The sequence below is a fragment of the Mus caroli genome, unplaced genomic scaffold, assembly GCF_978045245.1.
Source record: "Mus caroli unplaced genomic scaffold, Mus_caroli_1 scaffold_6, whole genome shotgun sequence".
In the NCBI taxonomy this organism is placed as follows: domain Eukaryota; kingdom Metazoa; phylum Chordata; class Mammalia; order Rodentia; family Muridae; genus Mus; species Mus caroli.
In genome coordinates this window covers 42,716,665-42,729,636 of record NW_028227261.1, presented here as the reverse complement: position 1 = coordinate 42,729,636, position 12,972 = coordinate 42,716,665, and the positions used below count along the sequence as shown (strand labels likewise).

The following is a 12,972-nucleotide window of genomic DNA, read 5'->3' as shown; positions in this document are numbered from 1 at the left end:
ATTACATTAAAATATCTTGTTTGTAATTCACAAATGACAAAAGATATCATTCATATCTATATATATATATATATATATATAGCTAGTCAATGAAGGTATAAATAAATTAACAAATATTTCAATTATCTTCCTTATTAATATATACATATGTGTGTACTTTTGTTTACATAAACATATGTAATTTATACACATACACATGTACATACAGATATATGTCTACTAAATCAGTGGATTTAGTCTTTTTAATTGTCTCTTCTAGGTAGTATGTAGGTATTTCATGGATGGAAACCAATACTGATGCACGTTTACAACCCATTTTTTAAAATTTATTTCATTTAATCAGAACATCAAGTATTCTTTATTTATTATATGGCATCTCTTATTTAAATCTGTTATGTGGGTTAGTGTATAAAAACTTCCAAGGATTCATTTTTTAAAGGACACAGATAAAATGAAATCTCATAATCCTACAGTTGCATAATAGATAAAAGAAAAAGTTATTAAGAAAGAAAGTAAAGTTAAAAGGGTAAAGAAACAGGGACTCCCAAATAAATAGGGGCAGGGAAGTTGTGTGCATCAGGTTGGCTATAAAATTAATACTTATTAGGATGTAAGATTTGAACACGGGTTTAGAGTGGATAAGGAAAGTTAGGTCAGTTTGCAATATGCTGGGAGAGGTAACTACTAGATGAAATACCTTTAGGCAGAGCACGTCTACATAATGTGTAAGTAGACAAGATGGAGATGGAAAACATTAGGAGGTGAGGACATGTACTTACCAAAGTAACAGACACATTAAATATTGGGAGATGTTTAAATATAACTAAATATCAAGCAATTTCAGAATATTAAACTCAGAAGATATCTTAAGTAAAACATCCTATCTATATCTTCAAGATATACCACCATAAATTAGATTATAACCAAGAGAGTTTTAAGGTGCTATTTCAAATTCAAAGATAATAATTCATTCTTGGATAATGAGGAAAATATGGTATAATGACTTAGGAGGATCTAGTTATTAATCTGATGATTTTATTTTTCTGCCTCACTTTTTCTAATTTTATAATCAGGTTTTATTCCTAATTTTCTTTTTAAAATATGTGACTAAATTGACATCATTAATACTACCAGATTCAGACAACAGATATATTTTAAAGAAGAGCTAGCATTATTATTCTGTATGTGTGAATGTGATAGAAGTGGAACTCAAGGTAATGGTTTGATTTTGAGAAACTGAAAATATAAAATTCCAGTAAATGGCATTAAATTAAGCAAGCATGAGATTAACCATGAATTTAGTTTTTGATATGCTTATTTTATGATATTTATAAGACGTTTGGTTTGACTTATGAATTTTCACGTGAAATAAGAAGTGAGAGAAGATATAACTTTTAGAACTCTTAGAGTACTGATGGTATTTAAGCTGTGAGATAAAAGGAAACAGAAGAGAGTAAGATGTCAAAGTTTGTGCCTTAAAAACTTCAATGTCAATATCACAGTTTTGTTGACTTGAACCTAACTAGAGTCATCTGGGAAGAAGAAACCTTAATTGAGTAGTTGTCTTTATCAGATTCATTTGTTCCCATCGCTTGATAAATGATGAATATGGTAAGCACATCCCATCAGGGGTGGCTGTTGCCATCTTTGAGAAGCTGTGAAAACCAGGGATACAATGCCAGAGAGCAGTGTTTCTCTGTGGTTTCAATTTCACTTCCTGCATACAAATTCTGATTTTAAGCTCCCATTCTATCTTCCTTTGGTGATGGACTATTATTTAGCAGTATAATCCAAATAGACTCTTCTCCCACCCCAACTTGTTTATGATCATGATATTTTATAATAGTGAAAGAAATAGGATCTACAATAGTGAAGGATAAAGAGTGATAAAATAAATATATCAAAGAAAGTAAGAGATACTAAACTAAGTAATGAGTAAGGCCAAGAAAAAATAAGTCTTTAGAAACCAAGTCAAGATGTAATAGAATAGCAAGTATGTGTGAGAGTGGCAGTTAGTGAAGAAAGAATGCACATTTTACCTGGTAGGACAATACTTATGCTTTCTTCTTGGTGAGTTACAAAGTTTTGAATATAACAGGTTGCACTCCAGTGGGAGTTGGATTTAATAAAAAGGTCCATTGTCATGTTGAAAACTTCATTTTCATCCTGTGAATGGAATTTTGATGTAGCTGGAATGTACTCTCCTTTGCTGTCTCTCCATTCCATGCGAGGCTTTGGGAACCAACCTCCTGAATGACACTCCAACCTCACACCTGTGATATTTGGGGGATTCATAAGAATCTGTATGTCTGAGCTTGTAGCTGGTTGAAAACAAAACAGGAAAATACTAATGTTAGGTATACATGGAATAGGACATGGTAAAATAATAAATGTTCTTTTCAATTTTAATCCCAGTTTCAAAAGATAAATAAATAGTGAAAAGGCTACAGGACTCTGTTTTCCATAAGATGCTTGTGATAATAACAAGAGTTAGATGGGAAGGATATACGATGCCATCAGCATCATGTCCAAATTAAGTCAGCTTTGAAAAGATCACTTTCACTTGGTTTTTCATTTATTTTAGTAATTTTTTTTAAATTTTTTACTAAGTAATAGAAGTGAAGCTTGGTTTTTTGTTTATGATAAACAGAAATAAATATATGAACCTCATACAAGTTAGAATTTAATGTTTTTGTTTTAGCATTGTCAGTAGATTATAAAAATGAGTTTTATTTTAAACACCATGGAGTGACTTTAGTTAAAACTATATGTATTTTACTCATATGTAATTTTATAAAATGTGTTTCATATAAAAGAGTTAATACATTAATGCTATGTAAAGTTTATATTAATTTAGAAAAGCTGAACATGTCTGAAATTTTCAGGATAGTTTCAGAGATATAAATTTGTGATCTATATTGGCAAAGAATTTTATGGAGATTTAAGGCACTATATCAAAACTGATCTGTCTAGTAAAATATCTCTGGAATAAAAAACAATTTTTCTATCTGGGCTAACATAGTAGCTCTTTGCTACCTATGACTACTAAACATGGCAGTGGGCTATATTGTGTTCCTTTATTACATGATAGCAAATAAAGATTAATCATCTGGGTACAGAATGCTATATATATGGGCACATGGGTATGGATTTCTTCAGTTTCCTTTAAACCTTCCACTTTACCTCCACCTCTTTTTTCCTTTAGAATATTTCAGAGCTAGTAAAGGAATATAAAATGAATACATACTTCACAGATAGCATTATATTTGAGGAGAGGGAAACTTGCAGTAAAAAATTTAGATTTACAAAAATTAATTGGCAATGAGCAGTCAGTAAATTGATTTGGACACAAATGAAAAAATCTATTTCAGTAAGCAGATTATTATTTTTTACATTAATGAAATTTTTATACAATATATTCTGATAATTTCCCTTCTTCACCTCTAACTATATCTTTCCCAGCTCTTTACACTCCCAGTATTTTATTTTATTTTTATTTTTTTAGTGAAAAACATATTTTTTAAATTCAGTTCATCTGGAAAATACTAAAGTGTTGTCATAAACATTTGAAAGGTTAGGGAAAATAATCCAAATAGTATCTGATAAGATGTTGAAATCTAACAGTGTGTTTAGATATAACAAGAAAGTCTTTCCTGGTATAACTAACTTCTCTACATTGAAGTAATTTTCATTTTTGATCTTCCATAACATCCAATTTAAAAATTAGATGCATAGAGATCATCTTGTTAGTCAATCCATGCAATAAGAGTTAAACACTAAGAATTTTCCATCTATTCAATACTATATACGTTTTGAATCATGGGTACACAGCAGTTGCAGAGGGATCCATGCCTACCTGTGACCTTGACGTCTATGATATGCTCTTCATAGAATTTGTCATCTTTGAAGAAGCAGTGGTAGGACCCACTGTCAACAGTAGTTACTTTAAAGATCTTGAGGGTTACTTTCCCTTTCCCAATGTCATCTTTCAGGAGTTCAGTTCTTTCTACATACTTGTAGACAATTTCTCCAGGAAGGTCTTTACCATTCCTATACAGGTATACTGGCTCTGAATAGCGATTCTTGAACCAGCGAATTTCCATGTGCTTTGCTTGTTGTGGTGGAGACAACTGACAACTGAGTTCTAGGTTTCCACCCAATGGAACCAAGACTGGACTCTCTAAGCCATTCACAGTGAATTGTTCTGTGGAGGATTACAATAATAAAAAGACAAGGATGAGAATGAGTAAACATGTTCAGACCTCTTGTTGAAATTATTCTCTGATGATCCCTTCTCTGTCCTCTCTCCCTCTCTCTCAAACAATCACATATACTCAGTCCACTTAAGATCACTTTGTTTATTCTGGATGTATCTTAGTGATAATTTACATAGTTGATCATAAGTAGAAAGTGTTACTACAAATGGTTAGAGAAGTTTTTCAGAAATTGCTGCAAGTGCTGAACCACTTCAAGAGGGGCTAGACTCAAGGCATATCAAGGTAATGAGCAAGATAGTAGCAGAGAAAATGGCAGCAGTAGGCCATGTCATGTATTAGAGATTTTGATGAATTGAAGCTTCATATACATTAAAGAGTCCATATCTCATGAGTCTTGAAATATATACACAATGATTGTAGATGAGTATGTGGCAGGTCTTGTTACCCCTTTGTGTTAAATCCTCACTCTTTTAGTTATATAGATGATGGGGCCATGACCTCCATTGCTCTTAGAGGTTCAATAATTGACCAGAGACTGATAATATATTCATGATATAGCCATGTACCCATGTGCTCCTGATCTACCCTGATAACTTCATATGTGTCCTTTGTTGAATGTTTTATTAACTTGTATGTAATTTTGTTCCTCATGATTCATACTGTACTGGTGAAGATGGTTAGTTGTACAGATGTATACAGTTATTCCAAAGCAGGATGTACACTCAAAATTTGGCAAAGTGCTGTACTATAAAACTGAGTCACTCAGGGCAATACTCAGCTTTAAAATTCTTGTTCCTCATGATATAGAGTTAAATAGAGCAGGGCAGAACCTGAATTCTACAGTAAATAGTGATGCAAGATAGCTCAATATTGTGCCATTAGAATATTTCAAATCAAAGTAACAGTAAACTATCAACCTATTATTAGAATAGCTGAAATACAAACCACTGGCAACAAAAAGTAGTGGCACTTGATGAAAACAAGACAACTGTTATATATTGGTGGTAGCAAAGCAGAATGATACAGGTATTATGGAAGATAGTTTGGAAGTTTCTAACAGTGCCAGATTGAGCTTACTATAGTTTATCCACACAGACATAACTTTAAATGCAGTGCAAATAATCTGAAGAGTACATCTTTATTAAAATATGTGCACAAATATCAATATCATCCTTATTCACAGTTGCTAAAAATTGGAAGAAATCAAAATACACATAAGTGAGTGAAAAAAGTGAGTGAAAATTCCATAAGTGAGTGAAAAAAAACTCTTACATTCATACAAGGAAATATAAGTTAGCAAACAAATTAATACCATAGCAATATAAATATTAGGGGGCCAACCAACCAATTTTGATGGGACTTAAAGCCTATTTCATGAGAAAAAATACCTGAAACCCCTGAAGTGGTCAAGAAACTGAGGTCAGATGAGTCATGGTCATAGGGAAAACCATAATACTAATATTCTATTAAAGGACCATAGTAATAAAATGACTCCTAATAACATATTGCTACCTGTAGATCAGTGGTTAGCTTATCCGTTGCTAGAGAAGTTACTTTTTCAATAGTGGAAAATGAACAGAGACCCAGAACATATGCAGAAAGTGAGAAACTTGAGTGTAGAGAGAATCTCTTTTGTACTGGTTGTTAATCACTAGTTAATAAAGACTGATTGACTGATAGCTGAGGCAAAAAAGAGATGGAGGGAGTTCTGGTAGGAAGAAAGATTCTAGGATTTAGTCAAGCACTGGATGATTTCCCCTGGAACATGCAGGAGGAAAGAAGCATGAGAGAGTTAAAGAGCATGCTCTAAGTTAAAGAACATGGCAGAACTCAGATTAGAGTACCAGAGATACTTAGTTAAGAGATTGTTGGATAATAAACAAAAGTTAACTGTTTAATTTAAAAGTCTTTTTAAATATATGTTGAATCTCAAAGTCATTATTTCTAGGAGCTTGCAGTAGGGAGGAAAAACACACATTTTATAGGTAATATCAATTGTAATAGTCATGCTATCCAAACTTAGCACCTAAGAAGACCCTAGTGAAAGGTGTGGAGTCAGGATAGTCAGACAGGAGGCCTGGTTTCTGAGAGTGGGGATATCCCACAGTCATAACTCTGACCCATAATTGTTCCTGTCTGAAAAAAATTACAGGGAGGGAAATGGAGAAGAGCCTGAGGAAAAGAAGGTACAGCAAAAGGCCAAAAGTGGGATCCAGCTCAAGGGAAGGTCCCAGGATATGACACTATTATGGAGAATATGGAGCACTCACAAAAAAAGACCTAGCAAGATCACACTCTGGAAGACCCAACAAGCAGCTGAAAGAGTCGGATGCAGATATCTTGTAGGAAGACCAGCAGTCTCAATTAATCTTCCAGATCCCAAGATCTCTCAAAAACTGAACCACCAACCAGGCAGCATACACCAGCTGATATGAGGCCCCCAACACCCATACAGTAGAGGACTGCCTGGTCCAAGTTCATTCAGAGAGGATGTATATAACCCTTACAATATTGGAGGCCCAAGGGAGTTCAGAGGACAGGTGGGGTGGGGTGGACATCCACATGAAGACAGCAGGTGAGGAGGCAGCAGCAGGTGAGGAGGAGGTAAGAGATCTGGAACAGTTGGAGGGTAAACAGGAGGCAGGGGAAATAAAATATGGAGTATAAAATAATAAACTATTAAAAAAAAAGATTGAGAGCAAACCAGAGCTTCAGGAGTGCCCCAAAGGAGAAATACTTCCCAGTAGCCTTGCTGGAAATAAGCCTGGTAAAAGTGGTTGTTTAGCAGATTTTCTAACCAGAGCCAGAAAGCAGAAGAAAATGTAAATGTGAAAGGTGTCTGTCTCTTTTAAGAAGTTCTTATTGGGTGGTGGGGAGTGAAGAATCACCCTCGCAAAGGCAAAGGAGAGGTGGGTGGGTTGAAGATCTCTGGGATGGGGGAGCAGGAGATGGGGGTCAAATCGGGAATGTAAATGAGTAAAATAATGAATTTTTTAAAAAATGTGCTCTCTCATAGTACAACCTCATGGTATACTAGCTGTGGTTTCTCCTAATGACAGCTAGATTATAGCACACTAGAGAGAGCTAGGTGGCCAATGGTAAGGTTACAGTCCAATTCAGGTACTTGTGGGAGAAGTATACTGCAGTCTGGAAGTCAGAATATATTCAGCCAGAGTTAGGATATAGATAGAGCCTGCAGTTATTTATCTGTGACCCTAATAATTAGAGTAGGGAAAATATTCTGCAATATGAGCTAGCTGAACAGTTGTGGTGGAGCTAATGTGAGAGCAAAGTGCAAACTGAGAAGTTCTAAGAATAGAAATTGATAAAATATTGAGTTTGGAAAACAATAAAACGGAAGGGATGTTGGGTATATAAAAGTCATAGGAAGAAATATTTACTTTGAATATAAGAAAGTAAAGTCTTGGAGGAGAGGTTTTGAGATTAAAAAAGAAAAACCTATTTTATGGTTAAAATGGAGAGAAACACAATGACACAATACATATGAATTCCATATGATCCTATTTCACTTAAAAATGGTTATTTTCTTTCAACAGTGATCACAGTTTTGTATATCCTCTTTAGGAAAGATCAAAATAAGTTAGACTTGAAAAAAAAAAGAAAACACTAAAAAAATTGATGCTAGATTCAGGACTAGAAAACAGAGATTGGAAGAATCTGTGAATCAAAATAGGGAACATTCAGATGAGTCCAATCTGGAACTTATGATGACATTAGAGAGGATAGTTTCAGCTAAGAGAAATCCACAGGGTTATGAAAAATCAGAATGTCAGCCCATTGAAAATATAATACATTGAATTAAAATCCCAGATTGTACTTACTGATGTATATCAATGTTATACAATAGATGAAATGGTTTCTGTGGCAGAGTTTCAAGAGTTGATTTATGTATACATGTTGGTGCATCATACTATTTGTTCATTTTCAGAATTGCAATGACTATTTGCTTTGAATCCTGAGGATGCTTTTGAGACTATAAATTTAATTCTTTAGCTATTTTATGTATTTACATTCCAAATGTTGTCCCTTTTCCCATTTCCCCCTTTGCAAATCCCCTTGTCTAGATGCACTCCCTCTTGCTTCTATGTGGGTGCTCCCCCAACTGGATACCAACTCCTGCCTCACTGCACTAGCATTTACCCCTGCTCATACATTGAGCCTCCACAGGACCAAGGTACTCCCTTCCCACTGACTGTCTTGGAGGTCCCTTTGTAGATTGGGACTAATGATGCTTTTGGCATGTCTATCTATTGTTTTTGGACATTATTGCATAGAAATTGTTACAGATATTTCACAATCTTACAGAACAAACAATTATGGAGAAATCTAACAGGAATTTAAAGAAGTTGCTCATAGAACAGAAAGGGAAGGAAGAATCTCCAAGGACTAGATTAAGTGGTGTTTTGTTGCCTTTAAACTTTTTAAATGTTCAGGAAGCACAACTGTTAAAAAGCACTCGGGTTTCTTTAGAAAGGAAGCTTAATTAGCTCAGCCAATAAAAGTCCTAATTTCAGAGTGGAAAAACCTCCCAATGGGAAAAAGAAAAGCCCTGGGTCAGCCAATTTTAGTGCAGACTTCTACCAAACCTTCAGAGAAGTGCTAATGCCAACACTCCTCAAAATATTCAATTAAAATAGACACAGAAAAAACACTACCTAATTCATTCTATGAAGGCACAATTCCTCTGATACCTAGATGGAAAATAATTTCAGATCAATTTTAATAACTAATATTGATGCCAAAATAATAAAAGCCCAGCAAAATGAATCCAAGAATATATCAAAACTATCATTCATCAAAATCAAGTAGGCCTCATCCCAGGTATGCAGGGATGTTTCAATATATGAAAACCCATTAACATAATTCACTATGTAAACAGACTGAAAGAAAAAATCACCGGGCAGTGGTTGCACATGCCTTTAATCCCAGCACTTGGGAGGCAGAATCAGGCAGTTTTCTGAGTTCGAGGCCAGCCTGGTCTACAAAGTGAGTTCCAGGACAGCCAGGGCTAAACAGAGAAACCCTGTCTTGAAAATCCAAATAAATAAATAAATAAATAAATAAATAAATAAATAAATATAAAAGAAAGAAAAGAAAGAAAAAAAAAGAAATCATATGATTGTGGGGCATTGGGCTGTGCACAAATAGGTTGCTCTCCAGTCAAGCTGAGACATTGAACCACAGGACCCTGTGGTGATAATTCATGTACATGGGTAGAAGGATGTCTCTTATGTCTCCTGGAACTATGACTCCTGCCTAAGTTACCACCCCCGACAGCCCCCACAAGAGAAGCATGGCTAAAAGTCAGGTAAGCAATATCCCAAACTTCTGACCTTCAGGCTAAACTCCTCCCCAATTACCTAGCCACAGTAAAGACCATAAAAAGGGCTGTTCAGCCCCACCTCACTCTCTTAACTGTCTCTCTATATATTCTCCTCTCCTGTCTCTTACTCTCTTTCTCTCTAGCCTTCTCTCTCTCTCTCTCTCTCTCTCTCTCTCTCTCTCTCTCTCTCTCTCTCTCTCTCTCTCTCTCTCTCTCTCTCTCTTTCTCTCTCTCTTTCTACCCCTGCCTTTCTATAATAAAAATCTAAAGCCATAGATAGTCTCTGCTCCAGTCAAGATCCTCTCTGCTCACTCTCATTAGTGTTGTAAATCTCTTCCCTCAACCCTCACTCCCATAACTACAGTGGCTTTAGTAGGTAGTAGGTAGCTCTGGTGCTCCCAGGTAGGGCTGCCCCTTTGCCACCCCCTGAAGAGTGGGTCAGAGGCTTAGATGCCCACCCAGGAATGACTGGAAGGTAGATACACCCCTCCCATGCCTGACTGACCAGAGAATAGGTGGAACTCTGGTTGGGTGTGGGTCTTCCCTTTCCCCCTCTTCCCCAGGGCCCCCTTTTTAGTTCCCAACATATGATGATCTCATTAGATTCTGAAAAAGTCTTTGATAAAAATACAATACTTTTTCATGTTAAATGTATTGGAAAGAGCAGGAATTCAAGGCCCCATACCTAAACATAAAAAAGCAATATATAGCAATACATCAGTCAGTAAGAAATTAAATGGAAAGATACATTAAACAATCCCACTAAAACCAGGGACAAGACAAGGCTGCCCACTTTCAACACATGTATTAAATAAAGTACTCAAAAATCTAGCTAGAGCAAAAAGAAAAGGAAAGAAAATCAAGGGTATACAAATTTTAAAGAAGTCAAAGTATCACAATTTGTAAATGATATGATAGTGTATATCTGTGACCACTAACATTCTACCAGAGAAAGTAAACAGCTAACAAATAACTTAGAAAAAAGTGGCTGGATATAAAATTACCTCAGACATGTGTAGCCTTTTTTCTGCAAATGATAAATGGGCTAAGAAAGAAAAATAGGGAAACAAAACCCTGTTCAACAGTCACAAATAATGTAAAATGACTTGTCAGGACTGTAATGCCTCAGGTTCTAAGGCCAATAATTGCCGAATGGGACATCATAAATCTAAAATGTTTCTGTAAGACAAAAGACACAGTCCATAGGACATATTAGCGATCTACAGATTGGGGGAAAAATACTTCACTAACAACAAATTTTATATAGGGATATTATGCAAAATATATAAAGAACTCAAGAAGCTAACCTACACAAAACCAAATAACTCAATCAAAAAATGGGGTCCATAGCTAAATAGAATTCACAACAAACAAATCTCAAATGCCTAGAAAATACTTAGTAATGTTCAAAGTCCTTATTAATCAGGGAAATGCAAATTGAAAGGACCTTCAGATTTGACCTTCCACCAATCTGAATGGCTAAGCTAAAATATTCAGATGACAGCACATGTTGGTGAGGGTGTCAAGAAAGAGGAATACCCCTCCATTGTTTGTGGGATTGCAAACTGGTACAACCACTCTAGAAATCAATCTGGTGGTCGCTCAGGAAACTGGATATATGTCTTCCTGACTCACTTATACAGCTCTTGGTCATATATCCAAAAGTTTCCCAGTCATGTCATAAGGACATGCCCTCCACTATGTACATAGTGGCCTTCTTTTTAAGAGCCAGAAACTCAAAACAACCAGATCTCCCTTAAATGAAGAAGGATACAGAAAATATGGTTTAGAATAGTATTCAGCTATTAAGAAAGAGGGCATCACGAGTTTTTAGGCCAATGGATTAACTAGAAAATATCATCCTTAGGTAACACAGACCTAATATGATATCCATGGTTTGTACTCACTAGTAAGTGGATATTACCCAAAAAGCACATAATACCTAGGACAAAATTCACAGAACTTGAGTTTAGGAAGCAGGAAGGCCTAACTGAGGATGCTTTGATTCTACTTATAAGGGGGAAGAAAATAATCCAGGAGGTAGAGTAAAGGAGGAACATGTGAGGGAGAGGGGAGAGGGAGGGAGAATGGGATCAGGTATGGGGAGGAGGACAACAGAGAAACCCAGGGGCTCAGTAGAATGAATGGAAATTTCAGCGTCATGGGGTTGGAAGTGAATAGACCCTTTAGAAATTACCAGAGACCTGGAAGATAAGAGACTCGGGACTCAATGGGAGTGACCTTAAAAGAAATGCCCAACAGTGGAGAGAGGAGGAACTTGAAGAGTCCATCAGTAGTAAATAGACATGGCCTCAATGGAAGGATGGAGTTACCAACCCATAGGCAAAATTTCTGGCCTAGAATTGTTCTTGCTTATAAGAACTGCAGAAAAAAAAAATGGAGAAGGGATGGAGGAAAAGGCAGTCCATTGAGCAGCCCAACTTGGGATCCATCTCCTTGGGAGACACCAAGGCTTGACACTGTTACTGATGCTATGGTGCACTTATGGAAAGTAGGCTAGTATGGCTGTCCTCTGAGATGCTAAAACAAAAACTGACTGTTATGGGTGCAGATATTTACACAGAACCATTAGACTGAAGTCAGGAACCTTCATGGTTGAATTAAGGGAAGGGTGGAAGAAGCTGAAGAGGAAGGTGACTCCAGAGGAGACGAGCAGTCTCAAGTAGCCCAAACCCATAGGAAATTCCAGACCCTGAGTCACTAACCAGGTAGCATACAGGAACTGGTCTAAGGATCCTGACACATATATACCAGAGGACTTCCTGGTCTGGCTTCAGTGGGACAAGAAATACCTAATCCTCAAGAAACTTGAGGCCTCATGAAAGGAGAAGCCCTGGTGAGAGGAAACATCCTCTTGGATGCAGGGGTGAGGAGGAATGGGATGAGGAACTATGACAGGGGAAACCTTGAGGGAGCAATGGCTGGATTGTAAATATGTGTGTGTGTGTGTGTGTGTGTGTGTGTGTGTGTGTGTGTGTGTGTTGATAATAATACCCTGTTCAAAATAGCAATATTGTCTTAAGCAAGGCAATCCAGGCTCAGAAAAACAAACACTATGTGTTCTTCCTCATATGTGGATCCTAGCTTCTGTCCCATATGTATATCTAAACCAGGAAAGAAGCTTAGAAGATGGGTTAGAAGCCGGGCGTGGTGGCGCACGCCTTTAATCCCAGCACTTGGGAGGCAGAGGCAGGCGGATTTCTGAGTTTGAGGCCAGCCTGGTCTACAAAGTGAGTGCCAGGACAGCCAGGGCTACACAGAGAAACCCTGTCTCAAAAAACAAAAACAAAAAAAAGAAGATGGGTTAGTAGAAAAAGTAGTATCTATGCAAGCATGAGGAGAACAATTTGGATCTTTGCTATACCCTTCAATACTGGGAGAATGGAAATA

At 36.5% G+C, this 12,972-nt stretch overlaps 1 protein-coding gene across 1 annotated transcript in view; it reads right to left on the bottom strand.

Moving 5' to 3' along the window:
- Positions 1-1,971: 1,971 nt before the first annotated feature.
- The window catches only part of LOC110287638 (selection and upkeep of intraepithelial T-cells protein 6-like), a 32,286-nt gene continuing 21,285 nt past the window's right edge, over positions 1,972-12,972 (bottom strand). Inside the window, exons 2-3 of the mRNA XM_021154201.2 lie at positions 3,857-4,204; positions 1,972-2,321 (exon numbers count right to left, since the gene is read on the bottom strand). Of these exons, the coding sequence (XP_021009860.2) occupies positions 1,972-2,321; positions 3,857-4,204 (698 nt within the window). The remainder of the gene's footprint in view (positions 2,322-3,856; positions 4,205-12,972) is intronic.